Source organism: Strix uralensis, chromosome 12, assembly GCF_047716275.1.
Source record: "Strix uralensis isolate ZFMK-TIS-50842 chromosome 12, bStrUra1, whole genome shotgun sequence".
Lineage (NCBI taxonomy): Eukaryota > Metazoa > Chordata > Aves > Strigiformes > Strigidae > Strix > Strix uralensis.
Genome location: NC_133983.1, coordinates 23,976,118 through 23,998,474, shown reverse-complemented (window position 1 = coordinate 23,998,474; position 22,357 = coordinate 23,976,118). Strand labels below are relative to the sequence as shown.

Here is a 22,357-nt window from a genome sequence, read left to right as displayed (position 1 = left end):
TGGCAGAAGCGGGGGGCTGCTGCGGAGGAAAAAGGGAGGAGAAAGAAGGTCCCCCGAGTCCTGGGGAAGGCGCAAGGGGGGCTGTTTAATGGCAGGGGGTATGGTTTAATGGTGTGGGGGCACAGTCCTGCTCCCGGCCCGGGCAGGGGGTGTCAGGTGGGCACTGCGACAAGGCCGGCAGGACCCTGCCCCAGTGCAGGGTTGGCCACGGGCTGGAAGCCCAGGTTGTCCAGGGGGATCCCAAAAGCCGTCAGTTTTGCCTCAAACGTCCGCAGCATGTCGTTGTGTGCCTGCAGGAGAAGCGTCCCAGGGTCACCCCAAAGCCCAGAGGCTCCTCGCACCCCCTTGGCCGGGAAGGGGACACCCCAAAATGCCCATCCTTCGCTGGGCGACGCGGGGAAGCGGCAGCCTGGGCTTTTCCCTCACCTTGCAGACTCGGGCCAGCTGGAGCTGCAGGTCCTTGATGGCTTCGTTCTTGGAATTGAGCAGGTCCTGTGGAGGGAGAGACGGCGCGTCAGCGGCAATGCACACGGAGGAGCCGGCCCCGGGTTCAAGCGGAGGCAGCTGGCGGCAGGGCCTGGCCACCACGTTGTCCCCTTTTGGAGCCAGCCAGTCCCCGGGCAGAGGCGAGGGACAGGGACCTCCCGGGACGCCAGCACAACCCTGCCATCACCGTCTGCCCCCGCCGCAGCACCTGCTCCGGCTGCGCCGCCCCGCCGCCGCGGCACCGGTGGAATTACAGGGAGAGCAGCTCCCCGGAGGCGCCTCAGCCAGGCTGGGATCCCAGCAGCTGCCGGGGAGCTCAACGCTGTCGCGCCTTCCTGGGAATGTGTTTTTCTTCCCGGGAATGCGTTTTTCCTTCCCGTTATGGTGGCACCTGCTCCAAGGTGACGCCGTCCGACGGCCCCAGGGCAGCCTGGCAAGGGGGTGGCTGCGGCGGTATGAGAGGACTTGGAGGGGGGACAGGCTGGCGCAGGGACGTCCCTGGCGTCTCCACCCGACCCGAAGCAAGTGCTGCTTCTCCGGTTACGACTGTGGCAGCACTGCGGGACCCCCAGCCTCCACGCCGAGGCTTTCCACAGACATTTTTAGCACGGCGGAGCCCCGGGGAGCCCGTCTGCACGGGGTTCACCGGCTGCAACTCCCCATGACCCATCCCCAGCCTGGGGCCATTCTCCTCGAAATGGGCTCCATCAGCGCCAAATTGCGACACCCACACACTCCGCTCTCGAGGGAGAGCCAGAGGGCCCCTGCGGCACCGCCCGTGGCCCCAGGAACACCGGGAACAAGCGATGTGGCAGCTACAGCCACATCGGATGGGCACTCGGGGTCTGCGTTCACCCCAAAGCTGCCTCTGCCCCCCTTCAAGTCTGGCGCCCCGTGGCAGCGCACGGTACCTCCAGCTTGTGCGAGACCAAGGAGAGGGCACCCGGGTCGAGGTTGGAGGCTGCAAAGACCTCGCTGAGCTCCACCTCCTTCTTCTCCAGGACGCCCAGGAGTCCTTTCAGCTTGCGCTCCAGGAGCAGGTTCTTGAACCCTGTCTTCTGTTGCACCTCGTTAATGGCTTTGGTGAACTTTTGATAGAGCTCGTCTCGCTCCGCCTGCACCTGCACCCCAAAACAGCGCGTCGTCACGTCGCCCTGGGGGCCCCCCCGGCAGCAGGACGGGCACAATTTGAGACCTCGGAGAGGGCCCCGCGGCACACCGGGGGTCTCTCCTGGCCTCCTCGCAGCTGGCAGGAGTCCCTGGCTCACAGCTAGTTAATAAGTGTCCTAATTAGGGCACAGTCTCTCCTCCACAACCTATTTCTGAGCGCGCTGAATATGTTGCTGCCTTAATGATGGGTTGTTAACGAGGCCTCAGATCAATGTTCATCTTCCCGGGGATTTCTACGAATTGCAAACGAGCGTTGCTCTTGCCTCAACGGATTTATCTGGGTTAGCTGAGGGCGGGGGAGAGGCTGAGCCTGGGAGAACTCAGTCAACAGGACTCATCCCGAGCCCCCCCCACTTTTCCCCTGGCACGGCAAGAGCGGGGAGCGACCCCCAAACGCCGGCAGAAGGAGGGAGCGAGCTCCAGATGGGGATGGTGCCCCCCGGCTCTGCCCCGCAGCCGCCAGCGCCGCCTGGGAAGGGAAGGGAAGGGACCACCGGAGCGTGAGCGATCGCTTAGCAAAGTCCAAGGCCAGGCCTGTCTGCTGACCGTGGGAGACGCCAAAGCTGGGAGAAGCTTTGTTGGAAGCAGCGGTTATCGCACGGCTCCGGATTAGAGCTTTGGAAAGCCCTCAGCTAAGCCCAGACTCTCTGCCAAGCCCCCATGTGCAGTCCTCTGCGGAGGGGACAGGGTTTGGAGAGGGAAAGGGTATGCCCAACCCCACCTGCAGCTCTCACCTTACTGAACCTCTGCTCCAGCACTTCGTGTTCCCACTGGAGATCCTTCAGTTCTTTCTGGGTGACTTTCAGACGGGCTTTTGTGTTCTGCAAGCAGGAAGGGACAGTTAAAGAGCATGGGTTTCTCTGGGAGGCGTGGGGGATATGTTCTGGCAAGGGGGGAGAGCGACCAGTGAAGAGATACGGGTGAGAAAAGACAGGCAGCACCCACCCCAACCCCCCTACTCTGGTTTCTCACTACCAGAGTCCCATCTGAGATCTTGCAAACACGCAGCGAAGCTGGAAAGGACTCGAAGGATTTTGCTCAGCGGTTTGGCCAAGCCGAGCGGCAGAGGTTACCGCCAAGTGACCCCCTCCAGGAAAAGAGCCCGGGCGACTGGGGAAAGGGGAGTGCTGGCCACTCACCGTCAGGGCCTCCCTGTCCTTGTCGGCATGGGCCAGCTTCTTCTGCAGCTCTGAGACCTGCTCCTGGGCCTGCCGCAGGGGCTCCTTCAGCTGCTTGTTCTGGAGCAGCACGTCCGCCTTCTCCTTTTCCAAGTGAGTCTCCCTCTTCTTCATCTCCTCTGTCTGCTCCTGTTCTTGGGAGGACGAGGGGCAACTCCTGGGGGCTGCCAAGATCCTCCCACACCCTCCAGACACCCCTCGGCTACTGGCCCAGCAAGACACATCGAGAGCTTTGCTGATGTGACAGTACAACCCTCAGGAGACCAGCAGCACCTGCACCGCCACCCGGGAACTGGCTGGATTTGGGTGAAATCCTCACAGAACCGGTCCCAGGCCAGGCAGTACCTTCAGCAAGTTGATGAGTGCCAGGTTTTTGAGGGTGATATCGTTGTAGTAGTTCTTGATGTCACTGAAGGCCTTCTCGTGGTTCCTCATCAGCTCGCCGATCTGGCTGTTCTTCCTCTCCTCCACCTCGTGGATCTCGGTCTTCCTCCGCAAGTCAAGGTCATCCCGCAGCGCTTGCATCTTCTTGGTGTACTTGGCCTCGATCTCTGGGGCAGAGCACAGGGGGCTGAGTCAGGACGTTGCGGGGGACCCTCCGTGACGCACCCCAGCTCCATTAGCCAGCGCCCGCCCGGCGCGTGCCACCGCAGCATCGCTCGAGGACAAGACGCCCATTAGCAGCGTCACCGCAGCCGCCACCAGCGTGGGGAGCAGTGAGGCCGGGACCACAGGGAGCCCAGAAATAGCACCCTGGGAAAGGGGGCGCGGAAACGCTCCGTCAGCCCCTCCTGAGAACATGGAAGGGCCCCTGAGGTGGATGCTGGAGCGAGGGCTCTGCAAGGGCTCCTGCAGCCAGCACAGCCCTCAGCCTGGGGAAGCACAGCCGGGCAGCTGCGCTCCAGGATGGGGGAAAACTGGCCAGAACTGGGGGAAAACTGGGGCAGAGCTGGGGGGAAAACCAGGGGCAGAACTAGGGGGGAAATCCAGGGCAGAACTTGAGGGGGGGGAAATGGGGGCAGAACGGGGTGGGGGGGGTGGGGGGGAACGGGGCAGAACTGAGGGAAAACTAGCCAGAATCAGGGGAAAACCAGACAGAATCGAGGGAAAAAAACAGGGCAGAATCGGGGAAAAAACGGGCCCATTTCTGCTGGAGGCTCTGCTAAGGAGCCTGGCAGCGCAGCAGCGCCCGGAGGAGCCTTCCCCAGTGCCACACTGACAATGGGAGTTCACGCAGGGCCCACACAAACATCCTGACCTTTCACTTGTCTCTCGAAGTCCTTGTGCAGCCGGGTGATCTCCTGCTCTTGTTCCTGTTCGGGAGAAGCTACGCGTCAGAGGCAGACAACCCCATCCCGAGGGATTCCCTCCCGCTCCCTGGGAAAGGCTCCAATCCCATGTTATCTCATGGCTTCTCCGGCTGCTCTCGCAGTGGGAGAGGGGTTTCACAGGAGCTGCCCCAGCAAGTCCCTCCTCCCCATTCCTGTGCTGAATTTCTGGTGCCTCTGAGCCCCTCGGTTACTGGTGTCTGCGGGGAAACCCCATCCCACCCCACGCAGAGCCGGGGAAGCACCCAGCTCCCGCCTACACACTGGGGCTGGGAGGGCTCAGCCACGCGTCCCCGGCCCAGCACGTACCAGGCGTGTGTTTTTCACCACCATCTCGCTGGCCAGCTCCTGCTCCTTCAGCTCCACTTTCAGGGAGCGCATTTCCTTCCGCAGATCCATCTCCTGGGCCCAGTGATCCTCCTCAGCCCTCTTCATGGAGAGGGTGCCCTCTGCCTTCAGCTCGGTGAGGTTTTCCTGGTGTTCATACAACAAGTGCTTCACCTTCTGCTTGTAAACCTAAAGACAAGCCACAGACGGGGTGAGGGGCTTCAACAGGACTGAGACTTGCATCCCACTCAGCTTCTCCTCCTCTTCCTCTCTCCTCCTCAGAGCTGCCCGAGGCTCTCCCGGAGCTTGGGGCACTCACACCACCCTCCCAGCCTTCTCCTCTCCCACCTTGATCTCCACTTGATGACGCTCCTCCGCCTCCTCCATCTCCCGGTCCTTGTTCCGCAGCTCTGCCCTCTTCTCCTCCAGCTGCCGCCGGGTGATCTCCCAGAAGGTGTGAATCTTGTCACGCTCTAGCTGGAAATAGTTGCGCTCTTCCCGTTCCCGGTCCAGCTCCTCCCGGAGACGCATGATGTGCTTCTCCAGCTGCAAAATCGAGAGGAAGAGTCAGGTAGGGGGAAGAGGAGGCCTCGGGCAACACATGCAAGACACTCACGGCAAGCCGTGTCGCAAACCTGGCAGGACACAGCGGCTGTTACCGGGACAGAGAAGCGCAGGAGCCCTAACACTCCCTGGACCTGACAGAACCCTCAGCCTCTGGAAAACAAGTAACAAAGCCTTGTCCTGCTGTAAGCAGCCCGGGCTCAGGTACTATGTCCGGCAACACCATTCTCAGGTGCTTAAATACCACTGAACTGTAGAATTGTTTAGGCTGGAAAAGACTCTTATGATCAGTGAGCCCAACTGTTAACCCAACACTGCCAAATCCACCACTAAACCACATCCCTGCGTGCCACATCCACACGTCTCTTAAATACCCCAGGGATGGCGACTCAACCCCTTCCCTGGGCAGCTTGTTCCAGCGCTTGACAACCCTTTTTCCTAATATCCAATCTAAACCTCCCCTGGCGCAACTTGAGGCCGTTACCTCTCATCTTATCGTTTGTTACCTGGGAGAAGACACCAACCCCCAGCTCGCTACAACCTTCTTTCAGGTAGTCGTAGAGAGAGAGAAAGTCTCTCCTGCGCCTCCTTTTCTCCAGGTTAAACACCCCCAGTTCCCTCAGCTGCTCCTCACAGAAATTGTGCTCCAGACCCTTCACCAGCTTCGTTGTCCTTCTCTGGATGCGCTCCAGCACCTCAATGTCTTTCTTGCAGTATGGAGCCCAAAACTGAAGCCAGCATTCAATCAATTCAAACGATCCCTGCCCTATTTCTGCTGGCCACTCTACTTCTGATACAAACCAGGATGCTCTTGGCCTTCTTGGCCACCTGGGCATGCTGCTTGCACTGAGATGTTCAAGAACTGTAACCCAGGAGCGAGGTCCCCAGGCCAGGGCCATCTCCTCCTCGGTTTGTAGGGCACCCAGAAAACCAAGCAGGACTTGGAGCGACTGAGGGGCAGTGGCTGCACCTTCCGCATCTGCCTGTCCTCCCCGTGCCCCAGCAGCAACAGGACTGAGAGCGCAGCAGGCTGCACTCATGGAGCTCCAGGCTGATCCGTCAGCCAGCCGAGCAGGCTGCTGGGGTTACAGAGAAGACAGGGAGGGCACAAAGCTGGGGAGCAGAAAGTCACAGACCAGCAGAAGGAGGATGGGATGAGGGGGGCTGTGAGAACCACCCCCCACAGCCCAGCTGGGCGTCAGGCAGCGAAATGAACCCCGGCTGCTTGTCTCTGTCACCCTCTGCCACCTGTTCTCCCCAGAGCCAGGCGCTGAGCAGGGGTCCCATGCACCGTTCTTGCAAGTATCAACGTCCTCCTGCCCGGGGGTGGGCTGGGAGATGAGGAATCTCTCACCTGCTCCTTGCTCATCTCCTGCGGGGCCGAGGCATCCACCACTGCTGGAGCTTTGCTCCCTTTCCCTTTCTTTTCGACTTTCTTTTTGGGTGCCTAAAGAAAGAAAGCAAACCATGTGAGGTGCGCCTGTGGCTTGGGGGCCAGGAGGAAGCCGTGCTGCTCAGAGCCCCTGCACCGGCCCAGGCCACACAGTGTGCGGGCCCTCACGGCGGGGCCACTGCGGGGAGGAGGCCGGGGAGTCCCGAGGGGGCCAGACTCCCCGGGAAGACCCCGGAGACCCTCAGGACAGCCGTAGCTCACACCCAGCACTGCCGGCTCAGCCCCGCAGTGAAGCCCCCAGGCACAAAACCCACCGTAACGCCTCAGGACGTCACCGTAGCGCTGTGCACGGCGCCAGGGCCGGGCCAGGCCGCCCCGACCGGGCCAGGCCGCACCGGGCCGGACCCCCGCACCCCGCGGGCTCCCTCCCCAAGGGCGTCCCGGGCGCCGCCGCCCTCCCCGCCAGCTCCAGGGGACCCTTCAGCAGCCGGCCGGGAGCCCCCCAGCCCGCCCCAGGGCTCTCTCATCGCCCCCCGGTCCCGGTCCCGGCCCAGCTCTCACCATGGCGGCCACCGCCGGCGCCACCGTCTCCAGGCAACGGGCGGGCGGATCTCGCGAGAGCTGCGCGGCGGCCGGACACGCCCCTTAGCAACGCCAGGCCCCGCCCCTGTTGTCAGGGCGGGGCCTCACGGGGGCGGGGCGACGGGCGTGTCCCTCCGCCAAGCCCCGCCTCCCCGTGCCCCGGCCCCCCCCGGCCCCGCAGCCGCACCCCCCGGTTCCCGTGTACCCCCTCCCGCCCGGGTTCCCGCTGCATCCCCATTCTGCCCCCCCCCCCCCTCCCCCGGTACCCTCCCGCCGTCCCCCCCGCGCTCCCGGGTCCCTCTGCGCACCCCCCCGGTGTCCTCCGGTCCCCCGGGGCAGGCGGGGCCCGCGACGTCCCCGTGTCCCCCCCGCAACCACCACCGGCCCCCGCCCCGCGCCGCCCCCAGCACCGCCCCCGCCGCGGCGGGCAGGACCGTGCGGGCTGCGGGCTGGCACCGGGCCCGCCCCGCCCAGCACCGGCCCCGGCACCGGCCCATGGAGGCTCCGGGAGCGGCCAGCACCGCAGGTGAGGGCGGGGGGAGTGAGAGGGCAGCGGGCGGGCGGGCAACGGACCGACGCGCCCATCACCGCGGCCCCGGGCCCGCAGCGGGCGGAACCGGGCCGGGCCCCGCGGGGCGGGAGGGGGGCGGGGGTGCACAGGGAGATGTAGGGCGGGGGGGGGGGTGTGTGTGTGCAAGGGGGGGTGTGAGGGGGGGGTGTGCGAGGGCGGGGGGGGGCGTGTTGGGGGGTGCCCGGCGGCAGGAGTGGGGGGTCGGTGGGATGGGGGGGGCTGGGGAACGGTGCGAGAGGGGACAGCGCGGGGAGGGGGGGGTGCGTCTGCAGGCAGAGTCAGGGAGGGGGGTGTGGTGTGCAGCGGGGTGCCCACGGGACGTGGGGCTGCAGTGGGGTGCCCAGGGGGTGTGGGGGTGCAGTGGGGTGCCCACAGCATGTGGGGGTACAGTGGGGCGCCCTCAGGACTTGGGGTGCCAGGCCAGGGTACGGGGTGCGTGGGGCAGGCTGAGGTGCGGGGGGGTGCCAGGCAGAGGGGGGGTGCTGGGGCAGACACCCCGGTTCAGGTGTGCTGGTGCCGGTGCAGCAGCGCCGAGGGATGGGGCGCTCGGGGACGGGGAGGTGGCCGTGCCGGTGCAGCTGGGGGGCACCCCGGTATCGGGGAGGGTGGGGGGACTGCAGCGGGGGGTCCTACCTGGCGACACAGGGGGGGCCAGGGCTCCCGCGCACGCCTGTCCCTCCTGTGTGTGCCCCACGCACGGTGGCAGCCCCGGCCGTGCCCTCCTGTAGCACCGGGCCCTTCTGGGGGACAACGGTGCCATCGGGCCAGCCACCGGCCAGGAGCGGGGTGGCTGCCGGTGGGGTGGCCGGTACCGGGTGCTGCCCGGCTCTGCGGATTGACGTGAGTCAGCAGAGCGGCGGGAGCCCTGACGCCGGCCCCGCTCCCCGCCAGGCAGCCGGTGAGCCCAGGCCGGAGCGGTGTGGCGTGGCCGGCGGCGTGGCCGGCGCGGTGAGACCGTGAGACCATGCAGGCGGAGGCCAGAGGGGATTTCTGCGGCAGGGACCAGCACCCCGGTGGGTGGGGGTTTGGGGGCGGGTTTCAGGGGGGGAGAGTGGGGCCTGGAGGCTGCTGATGGCAGGGGAGGACGCGCTCCATACGGTGACACCGCCGTCGCGTCACCCACCAGGACTGGGCACCACAGTGGGGTGGGATGGGAGCAGGAGCAGGCAGCCCCTGTGTGTGTGTGTGTGTCCCCGGGAGCTCTTCCTGGCATTGGAGCGGGGTGGGGACCCCGTTTCCTGGCCGGAGGGAAGGTGCCAGCAGCGTGGGGTGCCCGGTCCCACCCTGCGGGGTCAGGACGCGGCAAAGCTGATGTTGGGGCACCAGTGTCCTGCTGCTCTGTGTACTGGGAACAGGAAGCAAACACCCCCCGAATGTCCCTTTCCCCATCCCGGCTCCTTTGGGTGGGGGGAACCCTGTCCCCTGCCCCGCTGCCACCATCCCAGGGGGAAGGAGGAGATGCCCGTCCCCGTGCCATCGTGCCCGGCAGCGCGGTGACAGCAGGGCCCGGTGGCATGTGGTGCCACCAGCTTCATCCTGCCCCAGCACCAGGTGGGCTGGGGGCCTGGGCATGGTGCTGCCACGACCACGGGCTGTGCCACGACCGCGGGCGCCTCGGTCCCCCCGGCTTTTGCCGGGAGACAAACCGCCCCTTGTCTGGGCTCCGGCACAGGCCGCGCTTTTGTCTCGCCGACACAAAGGGGCTGCGCGGGGCGGGGGGGTGCAGGGCTGCCGGCTGCTGGCACGGGGGTCTGGGACCTGGGCAGCTCTGCCTGTCCCCCCTCCCCGGGCCCTCCCGGGGGGTCCCGCTGCCCTCATCCCCCTCAGCCGGGATAACCCCGAGGGGGCTGGCGGGGTCCCTGGGAGGGAGCTGCTGTCACCGACGTGGCAGGTGCTGGTATCGCAGAGCTCGGCAAGGAGACGCTGGTCCCGGAGCGCCCAGCAGGGACCCCCACCCATGGGCCGGCCCAGGAGACCCCTGGAGTCCCCGCGGAGGAGCAGGGTGGCATCCCGATCCCCAGCGCCGGCCTGCTGCAGGTCACCGAGCGCAGACGTGAGTGTGGCCCTGTGCGGGTGGCCCCTGCCTCTCCCCTCGTGTCCCCTGCCTGCCCACAGCATCTCCTGCCTTCCCTCAGGGTCCCTGCCAGCCCCTAGAGTCCCCTGCCTGTCCCCTCACATCCCCTGCCAGCCCCTGGGGTCTCCTGCCTGCCCACAGCATCTCCTGCCTGTTTCTGGGGTCCCCTGCATGTTTCTGGGGTCCCCTGCCTGCCCATAGCATCTCCTGCCAGTTCCTGGGGTCCCCTCCCTACCCACAGCATCTCCTGCCTTCCCTCAGGGTCCCTGCAAGCCCCGGAGGACTCCTGCCTGTCCCCTCGCATCCCCTGCCAGCCCCTGGGGTCTCCTGCCTGTGCCCTGGCATCTCCTGCCCGCCCACAGCATCTCCTGCCTGTCCCTGGGGTCCCCCAGCATCTCCACAGGCAGGGTCTCCCCTCACATCCCCTGCCTGTCCCCAGGCTCCCTGCCTGCCCTTAGCACCCCCTGCCACCCCCCAACTGGTCACTGCCCCCGCCGAGCCCCTCGTGTCCCCCCTCCCCGGCTCCCCCCACGCACCCGGCAGCCTCCTGGGGCACCCAGCCCGCTGCTCGCAGCCCATCCCCGGGGCGTCGCGTCGCCCGCAGAGCCCCTGAGCAGCGTCTCCTCGCTGGAGGTGCACTTCGACCTGCTGGACCTGACGGAGCTGACCGACATGTCGGACCAAGAACTGGCCGAGGTTTTCGCCGACTCCGACGAGGAGAACGCGGCCGGAGAATCGCCCAGCGGTGAGCGAGCGCCCGCCCGTCCGTCCGTCCGTCCGTCCAGCAAGGCCCTGAGCCGTCTGTCCCCGCAGGGCTGCAGCCGCAGGCGGTGCCGCGGGCCGGGTACCTGCGCTCGCCCTCCTGGACCCGAGCGCGGGAGCAGGGTCGGGAGAAGAAGCACCTCAGCGACCCGGAGCTGCCGCCGGGACCCCCGGATGCCTTCTTGCCCGCCGAGCGGCCACGGGAGCCCTAGGGCCTGCCCCGGCCCGGGGGGGACGGACGTAGGGACACGCCAGGGGACGGACAGGGAGGGACAGGCCGGTGTCAGTCGCTTCCCTTCATCCCCGGTACCGTTGGAGCCCGTCCCCGCCGCCGGCCGGGGCACAGGACTGGTGTGTGGGGGGCACAGGCAGCCCCCAGGCCAAAGCTGGTGGCCTGGAGCCCCCCCCCCGGATTGTGGGGAAGGGGCAACCGGCTCCCCCACCCTCCCCTGGGGCTACCCGGAGCGGTGGCTGGGGGGGGGGCCAGTGCCGGTGCCCACCTGGTTCTCATGTAGCAGCGCCGTGTTTCGGTAAAACCGAGCGACCCACCACCGCCTCTGCCCGTCTCCGTCACCGCGGGGTAGGGGGAACTGGAGTTGGGGGGGTGGGATATGGGGAACCCCATGGTGGGGGGGACCGGGGGGAGCCTGGCTGTGGCCTGGGAGACCAGGGATGGCCTCACCGATGACATCACGCCATGCGAACGCTGACATCCCCCCCCCAGCGCCACAAGCGGTCCGCCCCCCCCCCCCCATGTCCACCCCCCCCAGCCCCAAAGCAGGGAGACCAGTGCTGGGTTGCGCAAAGAGGCCTCGTTAATGCTACAGGAAACCGGGGGGGCGGGGGTCTGGGAGAGGGGGGGCAGCAGCCCCACACCGTGCCCTGCCCAGCCCCAGCCCTGCCCCGGGAACCGGGGTGTTCGTAGTGCCGTGGGGTGGGGGGAAACCGGGTGTTTTCCCCCAGAATCAGCAGCGTTATCCTGGTAGTGTCTGGAGCAGGGGCGGGGGGGGCTTGCCCTCCCCGGCAGCACCCATCGCTCTGGCTCAGCCGGCATGCTCGCCCCCTGCCTGCACCCCTGCCTGCACCCAGGGCCGGGATGGCGGGAGCTGCTGCCGGTCGGTAACCGGCCCCCGGGGAGCGGCTGGGGTGCGGCAGTGACCCCCCTGTCCCTGCGGGCAGAGGGTCGCGGCCACCCCAGCCCCCAAACAGCCATGGGGCCGCCCGCATCCATCCCAGGGCCCCATAGCGGGTGCTGGGGGTGGTGGGGGGCAGCCGTGGTGCCTGGTGTCGTCCCCCCCCCCACCCCCCCCAAATTCAGGGCTCTGCCTCGGTGCCCTCGGAGTCCTGGAAGAGGGACTGCTTGCGCAGGCTCAGCCGGGCGCACTTGGGGCAGGTGGTGGAGTTGTCGTAGTAGCAGTCCCTGCGGGGAGGGGACAAGCCCCGCATCACCCCACCGGCCCCGTGTGTGTCCCCCCCTCCCTCCCCGCCAGCTCCCGGTGCCCTGCCGGTGGGCAGCGGGGCTCCCCGGTGCGGCCGTACCGGTGGAAGACGGCGGAGCAGTCGGTGCAGACGGAGGTGTGGCTGTCGAAGGGGAAGAGCACGTCGCCCTCCTTGCAGAGCTCGCAGACGAAGCCTTTCGCCTGGCAGCGCTGTGGCAGGAGTGGGCACAGGGTCCCAACAACGTCCGGCGGGGACCCCACTAGACCCCCCCCAAAACGCCGCTGGCCCCCCCTTGGGCTCACCTCGCAGTCCAGCTTGATGTGCTTCGCGAAAAGCGTGTGGATCTCAGTCAGGGAGCAGCTCAAGCGCCCGGCTTCGATGTCGATCAGGTCCTGCAGCGAGTACATCTCGTCGTTCTCCACAAAGTGCTGGCGGTCCTGCAGCTGCGGGCGGACAGGCTGTCATCCCGCTGTCCCGCCCCGCGCCGTCCCTGTCACCCCACTGCCCCTGACCTGCAGCAGCAGCCGCGCCTCCATCGCCTCCTTGCAGGTGATGAAGTAAGGCTTCATCAGCAGGATGTCCTGGCGCAGCTTCTGCGGGGGGACGGGGACAGGAATAGGGATGCAATGGGGGCAAAGTCAGGCCAGGTCAAGTTCACAGAATCCCAGAATCCTCCAGGTTGGGAAAAGCCCTTGAAGCTCCTCCAGTCCAACCATGAACCTCACCCTGACCGTTCCCAACTCCACCAGATCCCTCAGCGCTGGGTCAGCCCAACTCTTCAACCCCTCCAGGGATGGGGACTCCCCCCCTGCCCTGGGCAGCCCATTCCAACGCCCAACAACCCCTTCTGCAAAGAAATCCTTCCTAAGAGCCAGTCTGACCCTGCCCTGGCGCAGCTTGAGGCCATTCCCTCTTGCCCTGGCGCTGGTTCCTTGGCTCAGGAGACTCATCCCCCCTCTCTGCACCCTCCTGTCAGGGAGTTGGAGAGGGCCATGAGGTCTCCCCTCAGCCTCCTCTTCTCCAGACTAAACCCCCCCAGTTCCCTCAGCCGCTCCCCATCAGACCTGTGCTCCGGACCCTGCACCAGCTCCGTTGCCCTTCTCTGGACACGCTCGAGCCATTCAATGGCCTTTTTGGAGTGAGGGGCCCAAAACTGAACCCACTCATCGAGGGGCGGCCTCACCAGTGCCGAGCACAGGGGTCAGATCCCTTCCCTGTCCCTGCTGGCCACGCTAGTGCTGATATAAGTTCAGCCCCGTAGCAGTTTGTCACCCTCCACCCTGACCCCCACCCCATTTTTGGGACCCAGTGGGGTCCCCAAGTCCCTCCTGCTCCCCCACCTGCCCCACTCACCCGGATCTCCACCAGCTCCTCCACGTAGTTGAAGAGCAGCGGGTTGATCTCCCGCAGCTTCAGCACCGGCCGCGACACCATCAGCGCCAGGTACCGCATGCTGCAGCGCGAGACCTGCCCGCCCGCGGCCACCGTCACCCTGCGGCCACCGGGCCGGCACATGGCTCCCCAAATCACCTCTAACCAGGGACGCAGACCCCCAAGTGACCCCTGCCTGGGGACATGGCCCCCCAGGTGACCTCTAAGGACCCCCATGACCAAGTGATCTTTAGCTAGGGACACAGCCCCCAGGGACCCCCATGACCAGGGACATGCCCCCCCCCCAAGTGACCTCTAACCAGGGAAATGGGCCCAAGGGACCCCCATGACTGGGGACAGGGCCCCCCAGGTGACCTCTAACCAGTGACACAGCCCCCAGGGACCCCCATTACCAAGGACACGGCCCCCCAAGTGACCTCTCTCTAGCCAGACACATGGCCCCAAGGGACCCCCATGACCAGGCCCACAGCCCCCCTCAGGGACCCTGGGCACCCCCGAGCCCCCACCCCAGCCCAGGGGCACCTTGCGGGGCTCGAAGTCCCAGTTGTGGATGGCGCGGGCGGGCACGACAGCCAGGTCGTTCCAGTGGCAGCTGCTGCAGTAGTAGAGGCCGGTGTAGTCGCACTGCCGGGCCTCGCTGGGCACCCCCCCTGCGGCGGCACACGCATTGGCACACGCATTGGCACGCGCATTGGCACGCGCCTCGGTGCCGGCACCGCGCCCCGCTTGCCCCACACCATGCACCCGCCCCGGGGACACCACGGGACCCCCATGTCCCCTTTCCATGCGCTGGGGAACCCCCCCCCAGCCCCGACCCGCCCCAGCTCCCCAGAGCCACAACCTTCAGCTTCCCCCAGCCCCACACATCCCACAGCCCCCCCAGCCCCAGTCAGCCCCCAAAGGAGCCCACCCCACATATCCCCCAAGCCCCATGCTCCCCCCAAGCCCCACATGGCCCCCAGAGGAGCCCAGCCCCACACCACCCCCAGCCCCACGCCGCAGCAGCCTCACGGAGGGAGACGGGGGCACGGCACTCGGCGCAGCGGTAGTCCTGGCTGTCCAGCCCGCTCTCGGGGCAGATGCTGAGCTGGTACTCGGCCTGATGGCTGACCTTGGCCCGCACGCAGGCCTTGCTCACCAGCGGCAGGCACTTGCTGTGGCACCGGTAGTAGCACCCTGGGGTGGTGGTGGGGACCGACAGCCATCAGCGTGGGGACAGAGAGGGACAGGGATGTGTGTGGGGGGTTCCCAGCCCCACCTGTGCAGGTGTACCAGGTCTGGATGAGGCCCCAGATGATGGTGCTGCACTTGTCGCACGTCTGCTTCACGCTCTTGCTCTTCTCCTTGTAGAAGCGATGCTCCAGCACCACCCGGATGTTGGGCTCATCCTCGCCGGGGTCCTGCGGATGGTGGGGGGGTGTGTGTATCAGCGTGGCCCCCCCCCCAACCCCAGCTACGGAGACCCCCAGCCCCTGGGCTCACCTTGAGCTCCTGCAGCTTGAGGCGGAGGTGGATGAGCCGCACCACCGCGTCCTTCTGCCGCTCCGAGTGCTCGGGCAGCGCCAGGATCGCCCGCTTGCACTCCTCGATGGCCTGGCGCAGCTGCTGCACGTCCGACGCCAGGATCAGGCCCTGCGGCGGCGGGAGGAGGATGAGGAGGAGGAGGGGGAGAGCGGGCCAGCAGCGCCCCCCCCGCCCCACACAGCCCCATTTTTCCTCCCTTCCCAGCCCCACTCACCACGGGGCGGGAGAAGTGATCCTCGGCCAGGCCCAGGTCCAGGGCGCCCTCGGGGTCCCCCGGGGACGGATCCGGCGGCCGGGCTGCAACGGGGCGAGCGCCGCGTGGGGGGGTGGGAACCGCCTGCCCACCCCCGCCGTGGGGCAGGGCGGGGCAACGGGGGGTCAGCACCCACCTGGGCTGGGGGCCCCCCCGTCGGGGCGCTCCTGCTGCTCGGGGGCCTTGTTGAAGGGGTTGAGGTGGGCCTGGCGGAAGCGGGCCAGCCGCTCGTCGTACGCCATCGCCGCCCCGGCACCGGCACCCTGGCACCGACACCCGGCACTGGCACCGGCACCGGCACCCCGTGGACAAACCCGTCCCTCCGCCCCCTCCGCCCGCGGCCCCCGCCCTGCCCGGCCCAGACACCCCATCCCCGCACCCTACGTCCCCCCCGCACGTTTCTCCCCATCGGGGGGTCCCCGCCGCTCCCACCAGGCTCTTTGCCTGGGTGGCAGCGCCGCCCCCCCATATTGCGCAGCCCCCCCCGCACCCCCTTACTGCGCAGCCCCCCCAGCGCCCCCCCCGTGCACCCCCTTTCCCCAGGCCCCGCGGCCCCGCCCGCCCGCCAGGGGGCAGCGCCCCCGCCCCGCTCACCGCAGCGCGCGCCGCCCCCCGCCTCTTCCCGGCCGGCCCCGCCCCGCCCGGCGGCCCCGCCCCCCCCGCCCGCCGCTGGCGCCCCCTGGCGGCCGGCGGACCGAGCCGCACCCTCCGCCCCCGGGCGGGGCCGCCATGCGGGGGGGAGGCGGGCAACGCGGACGCGGCGACCTGACCCACGGGCCTGGAACCCCCCTAACCGCACCCACGGCCTTTCCTGCCCCCCAACCACGCCCCACGGCTCTCTGCCCCAGAGCCCACAGCCCCACAGCTCCCGGTCCCCAGAGCCCCCAGCCCCATAGCTCCTTGTCCCTATAGCCCCCAGCCCCATAGATCCTTGTCCCTATAGCCCCCAGCCCCATAGCTCCTTGTCCCAGAGCCCCCAGCCCCATAGATCCTTGTCCCTATAGCCTCCAGCCCCACAGCTCCCGGTCCCCAGAGCCCCCAGCCCCATAGCACCCACCCCTATAGCGTCCTGGCCCCAGAGCCCCCAGCCCCACTCCCCACAGGGACCCCCAGGAGGGAGCAGCAGCCCCGGGGGGGGGGGGGGGGGGAGGGCTGCAGCCCCATGGCAACACAGCCTTGTTCCCCCCCCCCAGGGTCAGTAGGGTTGGAGTTGGTGTTCCCCAGAGCTGGGGGTACCCCCAATCCCCCAAAGCCAGGCACGTGCCTGGGGCTGGGGGAGCACCCTGGGGTCTGTGCCCCCACCTTGGTTGGGGGGACAAGGGGCCAGCGCTGTCCTGGCACAGGGAGGGGGCAGCCACCGCCCCCCACCCCACCCTGGAGAAGGGTGACAGTGGGGACAAAGGTGCAGCCGGGTGAGGGGGGCACCTGCACTCCCCAGCCCTGGGGGGGCTGGACCTGTGGGGCAGGAGGGTGTGGGGCAGTGCACGCCCTGGGGGGACTCAGGGGCTGACACGAGGGACAGGGCGTTGTCACAGCTTGGGCTTAGGGGGTCCCCAACTGTCCCCCTCTATGGGAATGGCTTGGGGGGGCGGAATTGAGCCCCACGACCTGCCCCAGTGTGTGTGTGTGTGTGTGTGTCCCCAGGAGCCGCAGACAGGTGGTACCTGGACAGCAATAAATTTATTAAGTATTCAAAAAAAATAATAGACACGAACCAGTAAAAAACAAAAAGGGGGGAGGCAGGAGGAGGGGGTGGGGGGCCGAGCCGGCTCAGGGGGGGGCGGGGTCAGGAGACACCGAAGGGACACGCGGGGGGGAGCCCGGCTGGGGGGCGGCAGCGCGAAGCTGGAGGGAGGGGGTGCGGGCGGCGGAGGGTGGGGGGGGCTGTCGGGCATCACTTGGCGCCCTGCGCCTCCGACTCCTCCTCGTCATCCTCGTACATCTCGCCCTCTTCCTCGGCCGTGGCGTCCTGGTACTGCTGGTACTCGGACACCAGGTCGTTCATGTTGCTCTCGGCCTCGGTGAACTCCATCTCGTCCATCCCCTCGCCCGTGTACCAGTGGAGGAAGGCTTTGCGGCGGAACATGGCCGTGAACTGCTCCGAGATGCGCTTGAAGAGCTCCTGGATGGCCGTGCTGTTGCCGATGAAGGTGGAAGACATCTTCAGCCCCCGCGGGGGGATGTCGCAGACGGCCACCTTGACGTTGTTGGGGATCCACTCCACGAAGTAGGAGCTGTTCTTGCTCTGGATGGCCAGCATCTGCTCGTCCACCTCCTTCATGGACATGCGGCCCCGGAAGACGGTGGCCACGGTGAGGTAGCGGCCGTGGCGGGGGTCGCAGGCGGCCATCATGTTCTTGGCGTCGAACATCTGCTGGGTGAGCTCGGGGACAGTGAGGGCGCGGTACTGCTGGCTGCCACGGGCTGTCAGCGGGGCGAAGCCCGGCATGAAGAAGTGGAGCCGCGGGAAGGGCACCATGTTGACGGCCAACTTGCGGAGGTCGGCGTTGAGTTGGCCGGGGAAGCGGAGGGAGGTGGTGACGCCGCTCATGGTGGCCGAAACGAGGTGGTTGAGGTCGCCGTAGGTGGGGGTGGCCAGCTTGAGGGTGCGGAAGCAGATGTCATAGAGAGCTTCGTTATCGATGCAGTAGGTCTCATCCGTGTTCTCCACCAGCTGGTGGATGGAGAGCGTGGCGTTGTAGGGCTCCACCACCGTGTCCGACACCTTGGGGGACGGCACCACGCTGAAAGTGTTCATGATGCGGTCGGGATACTCCTCCCGCACCTTGCTGATGAGGAGGGTGCCCATGCCGGAGCCGGTGCCACCGCCCAGCGAGTGGGTCAGCTGGAAGCCTTGGAGGCAGTCGCAGTTCTCACACTCCTTCCGCACCACGTCCAGCACCGAGTCCACCAGCTCAGCCCCCTCCGTGTAGTGACCCTTGGCCCAGTTGTTCCCGGCCCCGCTCTGCCCTGCCAAGGTGGGGGGGGGGGGGGGGAGGAAAAAAAAATAAAGGCACCCGATGGCCGCCGGCACCCCTGCGCCCACGCCGGGGAGGGGACGGGGCGCTGCCGGCGGCGGCATCGGCAAGATCTGAGGCCGGGGCGGGGTGGGAAGGGGAAGGCGCAGAGGTTTGGCAGCGTGCCGGCTGCGCCGGGGCCCGCGGCGAGGGTGGGGGAGGCACCCGCCGCCCAGCGCCCCGAGGACGGCGACGGCCCAGGAGGGGTCTGGGGAGGAGGGGGATGGCGTCGCCCTCCCCGGGGACCTACCGAAGATGAAGTTGTCGGGGCGGAAGAGGTGGCCGAAGGCGCCCGAGCGCACGCTGTCCATCGTCCCCGGCTCCAGGTCCACCAGGATGGCGCGAGGCACGTACTTGTGAGCTGCGAGAGAGCCCGTGCCGCAGGGGGGGACCTGCTGCTCGCCCCCCCCCCACCCCGGGGTGTCCCCCCACACCCTGCGGGGTCCCCATGGGGCTGGGTGCACATGTTGTGTGTCCCACCCCCCACACTGCAGGGTGCCACAGGGCTGGGGGGGTGTGTCCCCCCCAAACCACGGGGTCCCCATGCAGCTGGGTGCACCCTTTTCCCCCCCCACAAAGTGGGGGGGTCGCATGGAACTGGGGGTGTGTGTGTGTGTGTGTTTCCCCAAACCACAGGGTCCCCTGGGGCTGGGTGCACTTGTCTGCCCCCCCTTCCCCAAACCTCAGGGTCCCCCAGGGCTGGGTGTGTCATGTCCCCCCCAAACCACAGAGTCCCGCGGGGTGGGTGCACATGTGTGTCCCCCTGCCCCCCCCAGGATCCCCTCAACTATTTGCCCCCCCCTGCCCCACCCCAGCAAAGCCAAGCCCTGCCTGCACCGGGGAGGGGAAGGGACAGGGGGTGCTCAGGGTGGGGTGCTGGTCTGCCCTGCCCGGGGGGTGCCGGGGACCCCCAGGGTGGGGGGGGGGTCGCTTACAGGAGGCCTCATTGTAGTAGACGCTGATGCGCTCCAGCTGCAGGTCGGAGTCGCCCACGTAGTTGCCGCTGGGGTCGATGCCGTGCTCGTCGCTGATCACCTCCCAAAACTGGGGGGGGACAGGGCTCAGCGAGGGGGGGACACAGAGAGAGACACCGAACAGCCCCCCCCCCCCCCCCCCCGGGCAGGGCGCCCCCTGGCGGCGGGGCGGGCGGGCGCTGTCCGCGGTGCTGAAGGGCGGACAAAGGCCGGGGGGGGGCGGGGCCCTTTGTCCTCCCGGTGCGGCGGGAACGGGGGGAGGGGGGGTGGGGGTGGGCAGAGGGGGATGGGAACGGGGGGTCTTTGTCCGCCGGTCGGCTCCGCAGCGGCGGGGCGGGGCCGCCGTTACCTTGGCGCCGATCTGGTTGCCGCATTGCCCCGCCTGGATGTGGACGATCTCCCTCATGGTGCTGCGGGGCCGGAGCGGAGCGGGACGGGAGCGGGCGCGGCAGCGGGAGCGGGAGCGGAGCGGAGCGGAGGAGCGGCACCGGGAGCGCGGGGGGAGGCCCCGCCGCCGCCGCGGCTTTTATCGGCGCCTCGCGCCGCACCGGGCCGGGCGCTGACGTCACCGCCGCCCCCCAACCAATCGGCGGCCGCCGCCGCAGCGCCGCAACGGCCCCTGCGGCACCGCCCGGCCCGGCCCGCCCCGCCCCGCCGGCCCGGGGACCCCGGTACCACCGCTGGGGGGTGGGGGGGGGCACCCATGAAGGGGGGGTGCAGGGTCCCCCCCGCCCCGGCACGCGGGGGGACCCCGGTATCCGCGGGATGGGGAGGGCGGCGGAGGACAGGGACCACCCAGAACGGCGGGAGCATCCCGGGGCCGCGGCGGGACACACACACACACACCCACACACACACACACACACACACACACACACACACACCCACCCCGTGTCCCGTCACGGGGGGGACAGGGACAGGGCGTGGGGGGATCCCCAGGGGGGTCCCGGGAGCCGGGAGCCCCCGCGGGGCCGGGGCGGGCGGCGGCGGGCGCGGCCGAGAACAAAGGCGGCGGCGGGACCCTTTGTCCGGGGGCGGCCGTGGCCGCCCCCCACTCCCCCCCGCGCCGTGGGGACCGGCCTCCCGCCGCCCCGCGCCCCGGGGCTGCTCCAACGCCTCGCCAGTGCCTCCCGGTCGCCTCCCCCGGTCCCTTCCCGACAACCGGGAGCGACCGAGCTTCGAATAAACGGTGGGGCCGGGAAGGGCCGACACCCCCCCCCCGCCCCGCCCCGGGGCTCCCCCGGGGGCTGCACGGCCACAGCATCACTGCAAAGAGCCTTTATTGGGTACCGCGAACCCGTCAGCCCGGATCAGGGCACCGGAGCGGGACGTCCCGCAGCGTATCCCGTCCGTCCATCTGTCCGTCCGTCCCGCGGCGGGGGTGACTGTGCCGTTACTCGCGTCCCGCTGCCTACCAGGAGCACAACACCACCTCCCGCAGCGTCCGCCGGAGCTCCTGGCTCCGGAAGGCGTAGATGAGGGGGTCAATCACCGAGTTGCAGATGATGAGGATGTGGAAGAGGTTGAAATAACTGAAGAAGCAGGTGCAGAAGGGGTTGGTGGGGCAGGTGACGATGAGGATGAGGTGGAAGAAGAAGGGCCCCCAGCAGATGAAAAAGACGCCCAGGAGGATGGTGAGGGTGACGGCTCCCTTCAGGCTGCTGCTGCGGTAGACGGTGGGCTGCTTCTGCTGGCTGGAGATGCTGCGGAGGTGGTGGCGGGCCAGGGCGAACATGTGGATGTAGAGCACCAGCATGAGGACCAGCATGAAGAGGAAGAAGCCGATGAGGCAGAGGAGGATGGCGTTGTTGCGGTAGTAGGTGACGAAGATGGTGCTGGAGACGGTGCTGGCCAGCCAGACGCTGGCCATGGTCACCACGGCCCGCTGCAGTGTCATGATGCTGTGGTAGCGCAGGGCGTAGAAGATGGTGATGTAGCGGTCCACGGCGATGACCCCCAGGAAGGAGAGGGAGGACACGACGGAGCTGCAGATGAGCATGTCAATGACATTGTCCATGTGCCGGACGATGCTGGCGCGGACCACCAGCACGCCGTGCTCCAGCAGCAGCAGGAAGAGCGTCTCCGCCAGGTTGCTGACACTCACCAGCATGTCGGAGACGGCCAGGCAGCAGATGAAGTAGTACGTGGGCGAGTGCAGGTTCCTGTTCTTCAGGATGGCGGCCACCACCAGCAGGTTCTCCACCAGGCTCACCAGCCCCAGCGCCAGGAAGAGCTCGCTGGGGATGTCGAGGCCCTGGCACCAAGCGCTGCCGGCCCCAGCTGTGGCGTTGCTCTGGTTGCCTTCGCTGGCATTCCAGGGCTCCCGCAGCAGGCGCAGGGGGGCCAGCGTCGACATGGCCCCTGCGTCAACCACAGGGTCCCCCCGCTTGGGGGCCGAGCCCCCGGGGCCCCCCACAGCGCCCACACACCCCCCTCGAGCCCCTGCCCTGCCCCGCCAGCGCTCCTGAAGCGCCCGGCGACGAGGCCGAGGGGATGCGGAGGAATCGGGGACGGGGGTGCGGGGGGGGGTCCCGCCAACTGGGGATGCCGTGCGCCTGCCGGGACCCCCGGTGTGGCGGCCGGCCTCCTCGACAGCCCTGGCCAGCGTCCCCGCAGCCGTGCGCCCGCCGGCCCAGGGGGATGGGGAAGAAAGGGCCCTTTCTCTGCCCCACTTTAAAGCTGGCTCCCGCGGCTCCTCCTCCCGAGGAGGGTGGGCACCCGCATGACAGCAGCACCCCGGCAGCAAGGGGAGATGCTGCCGAGGCCACCGGACCCCCGGCACAGCCCTGGGGACCCCGATGGCTCAGGGTCACCGTGTGCCTGGGGGTCCCACATGCCCTTGGGGGGGTCCGTGCACCTTGGGGGAGGCTGTGTGCCCCATACAGGCATCCACGCACCTTGGGGTCCCCAAGCGTCCTGGGGTGCTGCGTGTGCTGGGGGGATCCCTGCACCCTGGGGGGCTGCATGTCTTGGGGGGGGGTCTCACGGGCCCTGTGTGCCCTGGGAGGTCAATGAACCATGGGGTCCTGCACGGCCTTTGGGGAGGGGTTGTCCAGGCACCTCGGGGACCCCAGTGGGACCCTCCCCACTGCAGGAGCCAAGTCGCCCACCTGGCTCAGCCCTGGGGAAGGTGTTTTGCCACCATGGGACGGGCGATGGATCCGATAGGGATCGTCGAAGGCGTGATTAAAGGCGATGCCGCGCCCCGGCAAAGCCCGGCGCCGGGGGGGGGGACACGGGACCCATCTGACCATCATGTGCCTTCGGTTGGTGTTGATGCCTGGAGCCGCTCAGCTGCCAAAGAGCTATTCAGGGCTCCATG

At 68.1% G+C, this 22,357-nt stretch overlaps 4 protein-coding genes across 7 annotated transcripts; 1 reads left to right on the top strand and 3 right to left on the bottom strand.

The window, feature by feature from the left end:
• Positions 1–65: 65 nt before the first annotated feature.
• DRC4 (dynein regulatory complex subunit 4) lies at positions 66–7,402 on the bottom strand. The gene is made up of 12 exons (XM_074882119.1): positions 7,337–7,402; positions 7,008–7,067; positions 6,408–6,500; positions 4,838–5,035; positions 4,472–4,678; positions 4,093–4,147; positions 3,180–3,385; positions 2,796–2,963; positions 2,391–2,477; positions 1,398–1,607; positions 427–492; positions 66–290 (listed from the first exon to the last, which is right to left on the bottom strand). The coding sequence occupies exons 2-12, from the start codon at positions 7,008–7,010 to the stop codon at positions 153–155; spliced, it is 1,431 nt and encodes a 476-aa protein (XP_074738220.1). The 5' UTR covers positions 7,011–7,067; positions 7,337–7,402; the 3' UTR covers positions 66–152.
• A 32-nt stretch (positions 7,403–7,434) lies between these two features.
• Positions 7,435–10,983, top strand: DBNDD1 (dysbindin domain containing 1). 2 transcript variants are annotated; one of them, XM_074882127.1, is made up of 5 exons: positions 7,435–7,554; positions 8,491–8,612; positions 9,506–9,652; positions 10,278–10,418; positions 10,487–10,983. In XM_074882127.1, exons 2-5 carry the CDS (start codon positions 8,564–8,566, stop codon positions 10,645–10,647), a joined length of 498 nt encoding a protein of 165 aa, XP_074738228.1. In that variant the 5' UTR covers positions 7,435–7,554; positions 8,491–8,563; the 3' UTR covers positions 10,648–10,983. The 2 variants fall into 2 exon arrangements, with proteins under 2 accessions (XP_074738228.1, XP_074738229.1); XM_074882128.1 differs by having other exon boundaries at positions 7,457–7,554; positions 8,495–8,612.
• A 245-nt stretch (positions 10,984–11,228) lies between these two features.
• On the bottom strand, positions 11,229–15,679 carry DEF8 (differentially expressed in FDCP 8 homolog). Of its 3 annotated transcripts, XM_074882121.1 has the most exons (12): positions 15,639–15,679; positions 15,181–15,307; positions 15,006–15,088; positions 14,750–14,899; positions 14,526–14,667; positions 14,279–14,443; positions 13,790–13,917; positions 13,229–13,342; positions 12,388–12,468; positions 12,178–12,318; positions 11,975–12,084; positions 11,229–11,855 (listed from the first exon to the last, which is right to left on the bottom strand). In XM_074882121.1, exons 2-12 carry the CDS (start codon positions 15,284–15,286, stop codon positions 11,750–11,752), a joined length of 1,326 nt encoding a protein of 441 aa, XP_074738222.1. In that variant the 5' UTR covers positions 15,287–15,307; positions 15,639–15,679; the 3' UTR covers positions 11,229–11,749. The 3 variants fall into 3 exon arrangements, 2 of the variants coding, with proteins under 2 accessions (XP_074738222.1, XP_074738221.1); XM_074882120.1 differs by lacking the exon at positions 15,639–15,679 and having other exon boundaries at positions 15,181–15,429; XR_012630619.1 differs by lacking the exon at positions 15,639–15,679 and having other exon boundaries at positions 11,761–11,855; positions 14,540–14,667; positions 15,181–15,432.
• Positions 15,680–16,705: 1,026 nt separating this feature from the next.
• On the bottom strand, positions 16,706–21,391 carry TUBB3 (tubulin beta 3 class III). The gene is made up of 6 exons (XM_074881389.1): positions 20,451–21,391; positions 19,619–19,715; positions 19,385–19,558; positions 18,997–19,105; positions 18,312–18,422; positions 16,706–18,014 (listed from the first exon to the last, which is right to left on the bottom strand). Exons 1-6 carry the CDS (start codon positions 21,389–21,391, stop codon positions 16,939–16,941), a joined length of 2,508 nt encoding a protein of 835 aa, XP_074737490.1. The 3' UTR covers positions 16,706–16,938.
• Positions 21,392–22,357: the final 966 nt, after the last annotated feature.